A 17,304-nucleotide genomic window follows, 5' to 3' on the forward strand; every position below is an offset into this window, starting at 1 on the left:
CTGATTTCCTCGTGTGTCAGGTTTGTCAGTGTCGGTGGTAAACAGTGTCAGAAAGAAGCCTCGTGTTTGGTTTTCGTTGGGCTGAGATGTGTCACCCGCGCTGATGGGACGGCACTGTGAGCTTTCGGAGATTACCCACCCTGACAGGAGGAGCAATGCACACAGCGCAGGGTGGAAAAACAGAGGAAACGGAGTGATAAAGAGTGTGAGGCTGCGTCAGTGTTGTGTCTGTGAGTTTGCTGGAAAGCATCTTTAATGCAGCTCGTCTGTCATGTTTGCTGCTAATGTGCTAAAGCAGCACCAGCAGACTCACTTATAATGGGTCATTACACACCGCTGTGTACACGTGCCAGCGTGTGTGTGTGTGAATGTCTATGTGTGTGTGTGTGTGTGTGTGTGTGTGTGTGTGTGTGTGTGTATGTGTCTGCAGGGTAGGGGACGTCTTGCCGTCAGCATTCTGCAGATTAAGAATGATTCACTGCACGTGCGAGAGAGACCCCTAAAGCATCCCCCTTAAACCACTCCAAACCCAAAGCAGAAAGGTCAGAGAGAGAGAGAGAAAGAGAGAGACAGAATCTCAAATTGCTCCCTGTCTTATTAACCCAAATAGACCCCAATAGTTCACTATATGTCTGTTAGGGAATTGGACACATGAGTTCCAAACTGACTGACACAGAGACTTTAAGAGAGAAACAGCAGGATATAAAAAGAGAGGAGAGAGAAAGACTGTGTGTGTGTGTGAGAGAGAGAGAAAGGGCGGAACAGTGGGAAAGAGAATGATATGGAAAGAGAGAGCAAGATAAAGAGACAGGTGGAGGGAGGGAGAGAGAGAGAGGGAGAGAGTGTCTCACAATCAGAAATTCTGATTCAGTTTTGAGATACAAAGAGAAAGGGAGAGGAAGAGGAAGAGAGGGAGATGGAAAAGGTGAAAAAGAAGGAGAATGAAAGGGAGAAAAAAGAAAGGAAGAAGAGGTAAAGGAAGGAGAAAGAGGTTGAGAATCAGGAAGAGAAGGAGATGAGAGGGAGAAGAAGAGGGAGAAAGAAGAAAGGGAGAAGGCAAAGAGAAGGAGAAGAGGGATAGAGAAGAGGGATAGAGAAGAGAAGAGAGGGGAGAAAGAAGAGAAGAGAAGAGAAGAGAAGAGAAGAGAAGAGAAGAGAAGAGAAGAGAAGAGAAGAGAGAGAGTGTGTAGTGTGTGTGTGTGTGTGTGCATGTGTTTGTACCGGTGTCATGCAGGCTGTGTTGTGAGGGCAGAATCTCTAGTTTGGTGGTCTCGGTGGAGTTGGCCAGCAGCTGCTGAGCTTCCATTAAAGAACAGTGTTCAGTGCTCATTCCATCTATAGCCAAGAGAATATCACCCACATGCAGAGCACCACACCTGAGAGAGAGAGAGAGAGAAGAGAGAGAGAGAGAGAGAGAGAGAGAGAATCACTGTATGACATTCAGATTCTGCCTTCTTCATACTAATTAATTCCAGTCAGCATGTTCTGCTTGTCCGACTAAGTTAGCTAATATAATATGAGCCACGTCAAATCTGGCGGACATCATTGTACAGAAAAGCTCAAAGTGATGTGTTAGATATTAGAATCATCAGCTGGCTGTTAAAGGAAAGGGTCGTCATCAGTTTCTCGAAATTTCACCCACATGCTTCTTACCCAAGTGCATGACATTAGTAAAGACTAAAGTTACTTCATGTGTAAATATTCATTCATATTTAAGCATCTTTGTAAAATCATAGTGCTCGTTAATTTCAGCTTGAAATCACTACAGACCTTTTTCACCCTTTATTTGTCTCTAGTTATATTAACCACAGTTCATCATATCATATAAAAGGCAAAACTACTGTTTTCTCATAATGTTCCAAGAAAATGTAATGACTTCTGCCTCTTCTAAAACATTCTTTGATTTTTGATTATGTCACAGTTGGATATTAATCATATCATGCTGGTCAACAGTGGCCTCAGAAACATATTTGTGCCATGGCAAAAAATGTGTTAAATTAATTGTTAGTTCTCTGAAACAAATACATGTTATTAAACATGTTTTAAACGAACCTAAAGAACTTCATTAAAATTTACTAGCGGTTAAAGTCCAAACACTTCTGGGGCCACTGGAGAGAAAAGGCTGACCTAGCTCAGAGACCCTCCCAGATCAGCGTTTCGCTCAGAAATACGTTCAGTTCAGGGAAAAGTGTTATGATCTCCTCTTGACTTTTACTTTAAGTGTTTAAGTAAAATCTGTACATTTTATAGCTCCTCCCAATGTATGTATGTCATTTGCACAGGTTTTGTTAAGCTGTAACTTTGCAGTTTCCTCAAGGACTAATAAAGTGTCTGTCTGTCGGTCTGTCGGTCTGTCAGTCAGTCTGTCTGTCTGTTTATGCTTCCCTATTTGTGAATGTGCTCCTGTGTCTGCTCACCTGTCTGCTACACTGGCAGGTTTGATTTTCTGGATTGTAATGACGTGTTTGTTCCTGTAGAGGGAGGTGGTGAGGCTGAGTCCCAGCACAGAGCCGCCGGTCCGCACGATCTCCACCTGCAGAGGACCTGAGGACTGCTGCACTGAGTCTGCACACACACACACACAGACACACACACAGACAGTGAAACAGGTGCACATACATTTGGACAGAGACATTCAGACATGTGTTTCACTTGGAGAGACAGAAAGCCTCAACTTTCACCCCAGAAAAGCAGGAAAAAATAAAATAAAAGCAAGAACGAAAAAAAATCTTTTCAGACGCAAAAATTTAAAAAAGCTTGTTGTATTGTTTTTATTGTCGATATTTCACCAGGGAGTGAACTTTCTATCTTTCTTTCTTTCTTTCTTGTTTCTCTCTGTCTCTTTGTCTTTCTCTTTCTTTCATTTGTTCCTCTCTCTTTTTGTCTTTCTTTTTTCTTTCATTCATTCATTCTTTCATTTTCTTTCTTTCTTTCTTTCTTTCTTTCTTTCTGTCTGTCTGTTTGTCTTTCTGTTTGTTTTGTCTGTCTTTTTCTTCCTCTCTGTTGTTTCTCTGTCTCTGTCTTTCTTTCTCTTGTTTCTCTCTTTTTGTCTTTTTTCTTTCTTTCTTTCTTTTGTTTCTTTTTTGTCTTTCCTTCCTTCTTTCACTCTCTTTCTTTCTTTCTTTTTCTTTTTTTGCCTTTTTTCATTTTTACATAATTCTCTTCCCAAGTTTACTCATGATCAATTCCACCTGCTAGTTCAGTCTTCCTTTCACTCAGTGTGATGAGGCTGGGAGGATGAAGGTGTTCTGTGATTTTTTGTTTGGTGCTGTGAGATGCGGTGAGTAATCAGAGATGCTGATCCTCACACAAATAAGAATAAGCAGCTCTGGACAGTTTAGCATCACCCTGATTTTAATCTGACTGCTGGTATCATATGAACATTGTAAACGTTTAGTCTCTCCACTCAACCTGCAACTGTTTTACTTGTTTTTAGTGAACTTTAATATGAATTTGGTACATCAGGAGAAAAAATAAAATACATGAAAAATAGAAAGAAGTTGGTCTCCTGAGTCAACAGCAGTAAAACTGTCCTCTGGGGGGGGGCAGTCAGATGGAAGTGTTTTGTGGTCAGAGATTTATACTCCTAGATTACTTCTGGAAAAGGGGGGAATCGGCGAGAAGGAGTGCGCTGAACGTGTGTGTGCTCACCCATGACAGTGATGTCGTACTCGATGAGGAAATAAGCCTCCTGGCTGCTCTGCATCAGCAGCGTCAGAGCGTCCGCATGTTTCTGTCTGTTCAGAGCCATTCCATTCACACTCAGCACACGGTCACCTACACGCAGAGTCCCCTCTCTGACGGAAGAAAGAGAGAGAAAGAAAGAGAAGTGGAAGAGAAAGAGGGAGAAAGAGAGAGAAAGAAATAAAGAGAGAAAGAAAGAGGGGGACGAGAGAGAGAGAGAGAAGAAAGAGAGGTGGATGAGAAAAAGGGGGAAAGGGGAGGAGAAAAGAGAGAGAGGAGAAGAAAGAGCAGATAGGGAGGGAGAGAGAGAAAGGGGGAAGAGAGATAAAGGGAGCAAGAGAGGAGAAAGAGAGAGAAGAAAGAGTGAGAGAGTAGAAAGATAGAGAAAAGGTAAGAAAGAGAGGGGGAAGAGAGAGCGCGAGAGATAGAGAGAAGAAAGATAAAAGAGAAGAGAGGGAGGGAGAGAGGAGAGAGAGAGTAGAAAGAGAGGGAGAGAGAGAGATAAATAGAAGAAAGATAAAGAGGAGGGGGGAGAGAGAGGGAGGGAGAAAGGGAGGGAGAGAGATAGAGGGGGAGAATGAGAGAGAGAAGAAAGAGAGGGAGGGAGAGAGAGAGAAACAGAAAAAGTGAGAGAGAAAAGAATGAGAGGGAGCGAGAGAAAGAGGGAGGGAGGGGAGAGAGAGATAGGTAAAGAGAGGAAGAGAGATAGAGAGACAGAAAGACAGAGAGAGAGAGGAGAGGAAAGCAGGGCGTGTGGAAGAGAGAAGATAGAGAGAGAGAGAGAGAGAGAGAGAGCGAGAGAGAAAGAGAGAGAGAGAGACAGGCAGAAAAAGAGAGGAATACAGAGTGATTCAAAGGAAGCAGTGTGATTCAGTTGAAGAGGGACTTTAAGAGTCACATGTGCAGGTAACCATGTAGGTGGAAGAAGGACAGAAAGGAGCACAGACGTTTAGAATGAATAAGAAAGTCATGTATATCAAAAAGTATCTCTGAATAATTTTGATGGATTTATTTTAGAGATGACATGATACCATTTTTTCAATATCAATATTCATTTCGATATCAGTATTAGAAAAAAAATAGCTTTGATTTTCATTCTACTGAACTGGCTCAGGGGTGGCATGGTGGTGCAGTGGGTAGCGCTGTCGCATCACAGCAAGAAGTGGGTTCAATTCTCCAGCTGGGTGACCAGGGTCCTCTCTGTGTGGAGTCTGCATGTTCTCCCCAGGTCCTCATAGGTTTCCTCTCACAGTCCAAAAATATGCAGTCAGGTGAACCGGAGATGCTAAATTGCCCCTAAGTGTGAGTGTGTATGTCTGTGTGTGCCCTGCGATGAACTAGTAATGTGTCCAGGGTGTTTCCTGCCTTCTGCCCAACAGGTGCTGGGATAGGCTCCAGCACCCCCAGTAACCCTATACCTTAATTTTGTTTATTTTAAAACTTTTTGAACTTGAACTATTTAAACATTCCATTTTGTCACTACCAAAACAATCATAACACTACCAAAACTTTACCAAATATTTTAGTAGTGACTGTTTCGGTAGTGATAATTTTAGCTGATTTTGAGCATAAAAATTAAAAAAGCATTTTAATGACTAGCAAACACAGATTTGAACACTTGTACACAAATAAAATCAAAATATTTTTCATTAAAACACTAAAAAGTTTACTTAACTGCAGAAAATATATATTGCGGTAGTGACAACTTGTAATGCTACCCTCTGATTTCCAGACTTTGGGACACATTTTCTTCAAAACAATGGGATCTAACTGCTCACCATGTGGCCTTGAGGGACAGGGATCCAGTCTCACTTCCTGCTCTAAATGCAGGGGTGTGGCTAAAATATGGCTAGATTAAAACACTGTGTTTTGGTAGTGACATGAAACCATAGGACAGCATTTTTTGATATTGGTTTTTATTTAAAAATTATCGAAAACCTAAAAACTCTAAAAAATCTAAATCTTTCAACTTCACTTTACAAGAAATCAAAAAATCTTTTTAAAAATATTATTGAAAACAATGCAAAAAATGTGAGTATTATTAAAAATGTAAGTATTATTTAAAGTGTAAATTTGGGTTAACGCTAGATGCTAGTGCAGGGGTGTCCAATCTAATCCGCAAAGAGCCAGAGTGGCTGCAGGTTTTCATTCCAAACAAGCAGGAGCACACCTGATTCCACTTGTCTAATCCGTTGGTCTCAGTCTTCAAACAGCTGATCATGTGTGGTCCTGCTTTGTTATAATGAAGACTTCCAGCTACTCCGGCCCTTTGTGAATAAGACTGAACCCCCTTGTGATAGTCGGGGGAGCTGCATGCCTTGTGAACATTAGAGCATTCGGCACATAACCAGAGTGAGCAAACAAGCAAATTACAGTGAGATGAAGAATATTTAAATCCATCATTTCCTCAATATATTCGGTTTCAGTGCTGCTCCGAAAGTGTTTTGCTGCATCTCGTGGCAACACTGTGCGGTTATTTTCAGTACATCAGTCTGTTTCACACATGTGCAGACTGAGAAATCTAAAAGAAATCAGAGTAAGAGTTCACATGCACTGAGAAATCTGATTACTGAGCTAAAATCCAGCCTCTTTATCAGATTTCTTAATCGGATTTCTAGGCCTTACTCCGAACTAAGACATCGGAGTATGCTGTTTACCTGACCATTTGAATAATCAGATAACTGCAGAAATCCAATTCACTGCATGTAAACACATTTTATTTTGTACTGACGCCCGTAAGAGCCTAGTTATGCCACTGAGAGTGGGTTTAGGCTGTTTTACACACATCTGTTAAAAGGCAACATACTTGTACGCACTCATGCGTTTTGCACGCAGTGCAAGTGTTCTGGAAGTGCAGTTGAGATTATGGTAATAGAGGATATTCCATTAGCCCACAGGGACAGGTAGATTCACCAGCACTTAAGAGCGTCTGTGTGTGAGATCTTTGTCTGGTTTAGAGTGATCGTGCGTGATCTATTCTTTCTGCGTTGTGGAGTGTGTGTGAGTATGTGTGTGTGTGTGTGTGTGTGTGTGTGTGTGTATGTGTGTGTGTGTGTGTGTGTGTGTATGTGTGTGTGTGTGTGTGTATGTGTGTGTGTGTGTGTGTGTGTGTGTGTGTGTGTGTGTGTGTGCGTGTGAGTATGTGTGTGTGTGTGTGTGTGTGTGTGAGTATGTGTGTGTGTGTGTGTGTGTGTGTGTCTGTGTGTGTGTGTGTGTGTCTGTGAGCTTCAGGCTGTTTTCTGCCCTTCTCACTCATTATAATGCCATCAGTATACGCTTCAGTTAACACAAATGCCTCAGAAACCAGCTCACAGGCCTAAACACACACACACACACACATACACACACACACACACACACACACACACACACACAATAAATCCCTACAATATCACACCCACTTCATTTTAACCTTGCACACAGAACTGGGCAAAAACAGAGACCACCCTTAATTTATTTAACTTCCAGTAAAATGGCCTGAAAAAAACAGAAAACACATTTAACTACTAAACATGATATCAGTATTTTCAGTATTTATTGTGTTCACTGCTTGCCTTTATTGCAGCTTCCATTCTTTTCAGAAGACTTGCTTTCAGTTTTTCAAAAAATCTGCAGGGATATTTTTCACACTGCCAAAGTTCAGTCATAGAAGTTGGTAGCATTTTCTGCGTCTGACCATCCAAATAATCCCACACAGATTCGGTGATGTTGAGGTCTGGACTCTGGGGTGGTCAGTCCATTGTTCAGCTTCTTTGTTTGATGTGTCTGTCTCCTTTCAGACCCATAGCGCTGAGTCATCTTCTTACAGTGGAAGGATGGACAGAAACACCTGTGGATTTCTTTTCAGATCTGAAGCAGCTTGATTTTCTCCTCTCTCTCAAAGATGAAAGTGCTGCTTATCTGATGGGAACAGTTTTGGTGGTCTTGCAGGTGGTTGTGTAATCTTCTTTTGAACTCCAGTTTTGGAAACTCCTGTTTTTTTCACAGTTTCCTTCGACTTTCTCCTTCCTTATGCAAGTGTACTTATCTTATATCTAATCTCCTCAGAAATATCTCCTAAAAATGATTAACTTTTACTTAACTGCTGTGACTGGAAGTTAAATAAACTAAGGTGGTCTCTGACTTACGCACACACAAGCAAACACTATGGGCCAAACACACCTCATACGCCCTGTAGTGCATGCTCACTCCCAAATTATCTGGACACACCGCCCCCAGGAAAAACATCTCACTCTGGACAGAACAGTCTCGTCATGCGCGCACACAGTTTCTGACTCATTTTGGTCTCACCTGTCTGCAGGCCCACCGGGCCTGACGTAGGTCACCACTAGAGGACGAGCCTTATGCCAGTCCTCATGAAACCCCCCTGAAAAACACAGACACGCACACAGACATTTATATACATGGTTACCAGGACTGGGAGGTCAACATAATCCATAACCTACTGCAGAGGATTACTACGTTAAGGCAATGTAATCTAATTACTTTTCGTTGCTTTTGGATTACTTGTCAAATTTATTTGATATGATATATAAAAAAATATTTTCAGGAAGACAAGAAAATAACTGTTTCTTTGCTGAATGTAACATTTTCATATGTGCAAAAGTTATGGGCCATTTTATATTTCATTTTTTTTTCTCTGAGTTTTTTCAATTAGCTAAACTATGAAATTGTTGAAAAATGCCATATTGAGGTGTGTTCTCCGTAGAGGATGTGCTAATTTATTTTCACTTAGAAAATCAACAAAACGTGTAATTTAACTGGAGGTGTTCAAACGTCATGAAATATTTTGGTGGAGTTCAAATAAAGTATGTTTAATTTTTTTTACGAAGGGTGTGATGTAAAACCACAGAGGAGGTGAGGACATACAAAGCTAATATTGTGTCTCACTCAAAGGGTCATTTATCTAAGAATGGCCAAATATAAATTAAGTGTAATATGGAATTATTTCAAACATGAACATGACAAATTTGTACAATGTTCAGTGCATAAGTTATTGCTCTGTAAGCCAGCTTGCAGCATGTTATGCCGAAATCTCTCTTGTCAACATTGTCTGATGGACAACAAGGCCGTCGTTAGACCATTCATATAATATAAGAAAAGTCTCCTCAAAAAAACTTTTAAGCATGTAGATGTGAACATATTGCATGTGGTAAATTAATGAGTTGTCCCCAGATGTGTATTCTCATTCCGAGATCATGAGATCCGGCCCCATGAGACTATTAATCACCCTATATTTATAAAGTATCTCTAATCAGAATACTGTCTTTTTCTGGAACTTACATAAGCACACATACAGATACAGCTGATGTGACAAAAAAATTGTGAACATTTGAGGTTTTTTTGGACCAAAAATTATTCTGAGAGCTTTACTAATCTGGGACTTTATCTCATTCATCTGAAGTTATGGACAGCTAGGTTAGCACTGAATGTTTGAAATTAGTGACCTTATGTTTTCCATAGAGCAAAAAAAAAAAAAATGCGAAACCTCCTAAGAAACAGCTCTGAGACTGAATCTGTATGTAGCAGTGATGTAGCAGGTAACAGTTTTAGCCAAAAGTTTTGTTGGTGGCTGTTAGTACTGGCCTTGATTTAGTTGCTCTCCTTGTGTTAAAAAACAGTGAAGCCTCTCAGGAGGGAAGCTGCAGAAGGGGTCTTACCTCGGAGAACAAAGCCAAAACTGTTGCCCTCTTTCTCCAGACACACCTCAATGGTCTTAGAGATCACACTGCTTGGATTGCTTGGAGCTAGAAGAGAGGGGGGGGGTTAAAAGCATCACTGAAATAACAGCATGCACAACTCTTTTTGTTCAAAACTATGCCATTCTATCAGGTAGCTGAAGGTACTTCAGTCATTTACAACATCCTTCACTCAACCAGTAGCAGACAGGTTAATGTTATGTATAAAACCTTGAATCTCCAGTAACTTTACAGGAGAAGGAAAAACATACTTTACTTTCAATGTAAGTCAATGGAACCAGACCTTTTTACATGTCATTTTGGGCCATTTCCTTTGGTCCGTTCAACATGAAATTTACAAACAATGTAAAGGGTAACAGGCACTTTCACATTATGCCAAAAATTGAAAAATGACAAAAGTGGAGATACGACATTTTTTTTCAGACAACAGTGATATGAATGTGGTGTAACTGCATAAAGCTAAACTGCCACTCATCTAGGAGTTTATCCTAGGGACCCACAAGCATGAGTGTAAATGCTGAATAATACTGATAGCATTGAGAGAACTGACATTTTAATCAGTCTCCCAGGGAGTTTAGCTGAATACTGCGTTTAACACCATCTTTACAATTTCTACACAATTTACATTCCATTAGTGAACTTTTGTTCAAGAAAAAAATTCGTCTTAAAAACAACTGGCTTCACAACTGGCTTTAGGCTGCATTCACTAGAACATCTAGGTATGTGTCAAAAAACAAGAAGCCGGATGTACCGTATACCCACCTACAAATAGCAAGATATGTTTCATGTTTGTGATTTTGTGCTTGATTTTAATCATGACCACCATCTACAGTGCTGAGCAAGATGAAAGAGAAACCAACTGCTGCTGCCAGCTCACATCCAGAGCTGTACAGTCCAATTCTAAAGATCTATAAGGACGGCTCACGGCAAGGCTTGCCTTTTGCTTTCCTCCTGTGAAGAACAGCAGTTGCCTGCAGTTGTTGCTTATGAGCGTTCATGTTTCAATGATTTTCCTGCTCCTGTCAAGCTCATGCCCACGAGCACACCTTCCCAGAACAAACAAGCCCCACATATGAACGTGTTTTTTGATAGATTCCAAGCTGTCCTTATGAAAGCTTCCTTCTTAATGTGACCGTCAATTTAGGCAGGTTGTTTTACTTTGATATACATCAGTGTTAAGCGGTCATATATATCACCGCTGGTGCTTTTATAGGGCTGTTTGAGCCCCAGAATGGAGTTAGCTCAAGGCTGCAGACTGCCTAAATATAGACCAGAGCCTGGACAAATTAGCGTTATGTCACAAAAGCAAAGTACTTACTTCCGGCTGGATAAAGCCAGTAGTGCTGCATTGGTACAGTTATTTGAGAGCTTTTAGTGATCTTGTACTATAATATCAAACACTCAGATTTTGTGTACTTCTAAATATTCCCAGTTTGATAAGCATGTTGATCTTAAAATTGCTGTAGTTGATAGTAAGAAGCCTGTGATTTTGTGAACTTCTAAATATTCCCAGTTTGATAAGCATGTTGATCTTAAAATTGCTGTAGTTGATAGTAAGAAGCCTGCACTTCTACTAAAGCTGTTATGATCACTAAATTCAGTTTTTACAGTGATCTTCCCAGGTTGATAATTTTCCCTTAACAAGACTGTGTGTGGTTAATCTTTTGTTATACAATCATGAACATAACCTCTCACATTTCACTGCAATGTTTAATGAAGAAACCCTCCCTAAGTATCCTTTATTTATCCACTAAGATAATGCTAATTTCTGCAGTGCATTTATGAGAGTTTCCATGTTATGTTAGTGCCAAGCTAGAGGTGCATTCACGCCACTTTCAACCATTTAATCAGAGATTCTCTAACATGAGGGGAGCCATTGGGGAAGAGCGCAACGCTCACCCTGGCCAATCAAATCATACCTAATAAGTTGTTGGCCAATCATATCCAAGCTTGATGTCAGAGAAGCTGTACCAAGTGTTACGACAGTTCTCTGCAGCAACAGCAACATGGCATTAGCAAAGCACTGAGCCATTAATGTTCGAACCTTACAAAGATCAGTTTTAAAGAAATCATTACTAATTACTGCTATTATAATTCAGTGAAATACTGATGGTTACAAACTACAGACATTTGGTCCTGCATATACATGCACTACAAAGTAGTGTTACGGCTGCTATAGCTAACTTTAATAGCATTTAGAGCTGCTGTTAGAGATCCTTGTCCAGTTTTGCTGTCTGCTGCAAGCTATTGTGAAACTCAACAACAAAGATTGTGAAATAAAATCAAAGGTGATATATAAGACATTTTAAAGATTAATATAGCAGCAAACAGCTATTTTCTATGTAAAGACATAGTGGTGTAATGGCATCCTGAGCAGAGAATGAAGTCACACCCTCTCTGTGTGTGCTGTAATCCGAGTTTCTCTGTTTTTTGTTTTAATGGCTGGTCTGGCTGCGCTAGCATGTCAGTCCCGCCCTGTGAAAATGTCGGCCTCCCCACATTTTGTTTTGCCCTCCCCAGACAGTGACCGCTCACACAGCGTGCATTCACAATTTAAGGCAGAACGGGAAAATTTGAACAAGAAGCTGGCGAAAAATAAGCTGACTTAAGCTTCATTGAGAGTTAAAATGCATGAAAAGGGATGAGGAGGTCGCTCCTGCTGGACAGGTGGGTAACATTAAATCATTTTTGCTGTTTCATAGAATCAATAGGTCAGTATTGTTTGTCCTTTTGTGAATGTTTGTGATAGCAACTAATTAGTTTCACAGCAGAAACTGTAGTGACAGTTTGACAACCCACATCCTACCTAACGTTAGTTACATTACTTGCTGTGTCATTGTTCACTCTATTGTTCACTCCATGTTATATCAAGGTATTTGTCTGTACAGCATTTGCGAAGGGTTTTATGGCCACAAAGATCCAAAAAAAGGCTTGTTGGCTTTGACAACACATGTCCATGAATTTGGGGTGCGGAGCTTCTGATGGAGCACTGAAGGGAGGGGTCTGTTTGTTTTGCTGTTGAGCTCAAATGCTGAATTGTCACGAGTAAGCCCATTTCGGCTAGCCAAGATAAATCTTTGAGATTCATGCGTTGTTTAGATTGTCATTAAGGCTAATATCTAGGAAAAGAAACAAGCATACAGTCATTTTACTTGTTAAAAGAACAGTATACAGGTACATACCAGTTGATCATACTGATGTTTGGCGATGTAAGAAAACAGGACACTGGCACAGTACTGTAAATTAACCCTAACTGTCGCAACATCATCTACTGTCACTTGTCTCACAAAACCTTTGTTTTTTGTATTAGCAAATTGTGGCTCGTTTAAAAATGGACATGTGATAGAAAACGGTGAAAATAAACGACAGGACAGTCAGTTTGTTATATTGCGATCTACATCCACAAAACAGCAGTTTGTTGAGGGTGCTCAGGTATTTCCCCCATTTACCTTTAGTCTCCCTGCTCACACCCCATTGCACTTTTTAGACCCAGGGGGAGGATCATTGCCAATTAGGTTCTGCACTTATTCAGCCTGTTCTTTTTGCACGTACCACTACTTAAAATGAGCTACTTCTGTCACTGACTGTATGTGAGTTACCCACCTGGAAATCTTCTCTTCCCTTCTATTCCTATTTTGTTTATTAGCAGAGTGTGTTTGTGTTTCTCAGTGCAGGTGATATTGGGCTCACCAAACGGGGGCAGTTCGTACTCCACCTCCAGCACCACTCTCTCTCCGATGTTCTTCAGCATGCTGATGATTTCATCGTGCCGCAGTTTGGACAGGTTGATGCCGTTCACAGACTTTATGTAGTCACCCACGTTCAACTGGTCACTCCTGAAGGTCACACACAAGTTCAGACCATAAGAAATACCATCTGGTGTTTGTATTGTCGTCCTGATTTGCAGTAGGATTCTTGCCATTATCTTGTCTTGTTACATTGTTTATTGGTTGTTGTTGACTTAAACACAGCGCTCTATAAAATGCAAATATCAATGTTGTCAAGCAATAAGGAATCTTGATAAGGAACCTGCTACAATGCACACGTTTTTAAAAAGCCATTTAATTCCAAAACACAGCATAATCAATAAAATCAATCAGCCTTAAACAGTGACTCACAGTGTTATTGATTTGAATTTAAAACATGAATCGGTGGCAGTTCCTTTTGATGTACTGTTAGCAGCATTAGCTTTGTCTTTGACCAAACCAATGCTTTAAGACAAGTTCCAGATTACTGGTTATTCGTACTTGTAGCTAGAGCGCTGTCTAACATAAAGGGAGCCATACATCAAGTTGTTCATATCATAAACCATGATAAAAGGTTAGGTAATTGTTGTGATATGTCAGTGTTTGTATCAGCACATGCCTACACAGGACAAGATGGGGATGACATGACTTGGATGGCCACATATGCAAAGGTGCATCTGCACAGCGGTGTGTTTGTGTGCACACACGTGTATGAATTTGTGTATGTGTGTGTGTGATTTGGCCAAAGATGACTCATGATGAGCTCGTGTGGATGCTAATTTGGGCCATTCTCTCCGGCTGCCGTCACCCAGCACTGAGCGTTTGCCTGTTAGCAACATGATAACACCCTCAAACACACGTTCACTCTGCATAAAAATGTAATTTAGCAAAAATAACAACAGAGACTAAACATAGGTGACCAAAACTCAACACAAGCTGCACATAAGTCACAGACTGCAACACACCACTAACCAGTAGCTTAATCCAAACCTTCACCTTTCAAAAACAGGTCCCTAAAAGGAATCCCCACTATTAAAGATAAATATTTCTTACTTTCAGACAAAAACAATCTAGAATTTCCAGTCTCTACAGAGTACGTCAGCTGCTATAGAAATGCCCAAGCAGCTTTTACAATCTGAACTACATTAATTGTTAAGTGTGCTGTTCCTGATGAAAAACTATAAGTAGAACTTTCCAGAGAAGATTGATTAATGACAGCTGGACACACACAACACTACCTCTATAACACACACAACTGTGCCATAGGACACTCACACACACACACCAGGGCGTTTAAGGTCCCCTAGTGCCCCTGATATATGGTGCCCCATCCCAACAAGGTCAACAAATGTAAGACTCTCTTTATCACACATACTATGCGTCTATTGATAATAACCTAAAGCCTTGCAACAGTTTTGCTGGAGACTTGTGCTGTTCATTCTTCACAAAATATCTAAACCAAACTAGCATTCAGCTAATAATATAAATACTTTAAAATAATTTTTACAATATAAACTAATAATATAAAATATGAATAACCAGCAATATCATGTTTTATGTTCCCCTCCTACCACTCTTACGTATTATCAAGAGAAAACAGATAATGATGATGCTTACTGGACAATTACAACTTACAGATTATTAGACTGACCAGTCTGAAGTGTAAGCAAACTGAATGTGTTAACTAGTTTTTATGTAAACAGATAATTCAAGCATTTTTAAACATGTGCTACTGATTGATTGACTCATTCATTCATTCATTCATTCATTCATTACATTTTTTTGATGAAATCACCCTTGTTGCCCAGACGGTAGGTTAAGTTATGACATACACATACATAGACCTCCAAAACAAGCTCATCACTCCTCCTTATAACACATACAGGCACGCACACACACACACACCTCCATAACACACAAACACAAGTACACGGATATGCTTTATATTGCCATAGATATGTCCTATATGTATGTAAATATGCATATGTAATCATTTGTCATATATGTACTATATGCAGCTATCAATATATAATAATAAAATATGAAATATTAATCTTTTGTAACTTTACAAAGTCAGCACCGTGTTCTTGGTTGGTCCTGTATGTTAACCATGTTTTACAGCAAAATAATAATTCTGGAAATGTACAAAAACAAATAAAGAAAAAAAAACACACGCATGAACATACAGATACACTCACACACACCTGCTGACAGGTGACTCAACGCTTCGTCCGCAGACTGCTACACTCTCGAGGTGTTTGAGTGTTAGTCAGCACAGATGCTTTAAAACTCATTAACTCCTGAATATCCAGCTTCAGTTTACGCTCTTCGGTACAGATTGAGTATCTCTAGGCTTTAGTGTGTGTTGTGTGTGTTTGTGTGTGTGCGACCTCAGGATCAGTGCTGCTGCATCACATAAACCCCTGAGAGCATGATGTGGCCTGACTACACAAGCTAACGTAGACACACACACACACACACACACACACACACAGACACACATGCAGTTCATTTGGACATTGAGAAGAATTAAAAGCGAGTAGTGAAGCTGTGGGGCTGAAGGAAGACATAAGAGGAGGAGTGTGGGTGTGTATGTGGTTGTGTGGGGGTATATGTTTGTGTGTGTGCCTCCATTCTCTTCACAGATTGTAGAGTGTGTAAAACTGTACATACATATACATATATATATATATATATATATATATATATATATATATATACACACACATCTATATATACATCTATATATATATATATACACATCTATATATATATATATACATATATACAAAATACCCTACATACGTTTTGTCACAAAAGCTGTTATTGTTCATTGAGCAAAGCCTGATGAATCCGTTCAGTGAATCAGTGGACAGTATTCTGGTCAGGTGATGCAACACGTACGTAGGTACACAGTGTGTCTAATAAAACTAAACAAAACCACTTTGGATTCAGTCATGTGTGCATAATTCATACTGGACATAAAGTGTGACATTTGGGTGTCAAAGCCAAAATTTCATTGCTCACGTAGTGCACTATATAGACAGCAGTGAGCCATTTGAGATTCAGCCTTAGGATTTTCCGAGGTATGATCTTACAGATGTGTATTACTACACCACGACACAAAAAAACGCTTGTGCTGTTAATAATTAATCTTTGCTCACAGGAACCACCAAGTATGTTTACACTGAGGGGCTGGCAACTTATGTTCTTAACTAGAGCTAGGCTTTTGTTGCAATTATCAGAACTTTACCTACTTATGTTAAAGAATGTTAAATATTGTACATAAAGGAAACTTGTATCCATTACATGGTTGTGTTTACCTCTGAAACATGAAATGACCACTAGAGTTAGCTGCTTTGGCCAAAAACATAATCTAAATTTAGTTTTATTTCATCAATACAACAACCCAACAGCAGTTAGTTGATATTACCTGGAATGCACAAAAAATGATTCATGAAAATTAATTATAAAATGATATCATACATATATATATATATATATATATATATATAGACAGCGAGAGAGAGAGAGGAAAATCTCATATTGTCAAAAAGATAATGGAAGTTAATTGTGTGTGTGTGTGTGTGTGTGCGTTTGTCTCACCTGGCTGCCAGCCCTCCTGGTCTTAAGTTTGACACTCTGGGCTTGCCGTCTTTGTCGGAGCCTCCGGAGATGGTGAGGCCGAGACTGCATCCCTCTCTCTTTATCAGCTCCACTGTGGTCAGGCCTCTGTACTCATCTACACACACACATTCACACGAATGCACATTAAACATTTCAGTTGTCTCCAATAATGTCATTGTGTCAGTAATTAAAGCATGAAATAAAATTTACATCAAAAATGTTCACTTAATTCAATTGTTGACATGTAAACAAAGGCATTCTGGGTCAAAGTCTTTTGATGTGAAATGATGTGCACAAACTGTACAGGACTGTTTGGCTTTACAAGGTTGTGCATAGACTTCTTCTGTGCATGCATTTTAAAAATATGTTTTAGGCCAAAAGCCTCAGGAATCAGGCAGAGTATTGAGAACTATTTTGTGTAATAACCTTTTGTAAGGGAGCTTTGAGAGACTCTAAACTCTTCAGACATTCCCTGATGGTGGTGGAAGACGTGCACAGACTTACAGTATTTTACAATTGCCTAAACACATTTTACTCTATGTGAATGA

The 17,304-nt window shown here is 39.9% G+C and overlaps 1 protein-coding gene across 1 annotated transcript in view; it reads right to left on the reverse strand.

Annotated features, from left to right (window-relative positions):
* The window catches only part of grip2a (glutamate receptor interacting protein 2a), a 52,614-nt gene that overhangs the window by 24,686 nt on the left and 10,624 nt on the right, over positions 1-17,304 (reverse strand). Inside the window, 7 exon segments of the mRNA XM_036579353.1 lie at positions 1,222-1,376; positions 2,418-2,565; positions 3,652-3,797; positions 7,975-8,050; positions 9,345-9,431; positions 13,074-13,219; positions 16,736-16,871. Coding sequence (XP_036435246.1) covers positions 1,222-1,376; positions 2,418-2,565; positions 3,652-3,797; positions 7,975-8,050; positions 9,345-9,431; positions 13,074-13,219; positions 16,736-16,871 — 894 coding nt within the window.

This window comes from Colossoma macropomum, unplaced genomic scaffold (assembly GCF_904425465.1).
Source record: "Colossoma macropomum unplaced genomic scaffold, Colossoma_macropomum, whole genome shotgun sequence".
NCBI lineage: Eukaryota > Metazoa > Chordata > Actinopteri > Characiformes > Serrasalmidae > Colossoma > Colossoma macropomum.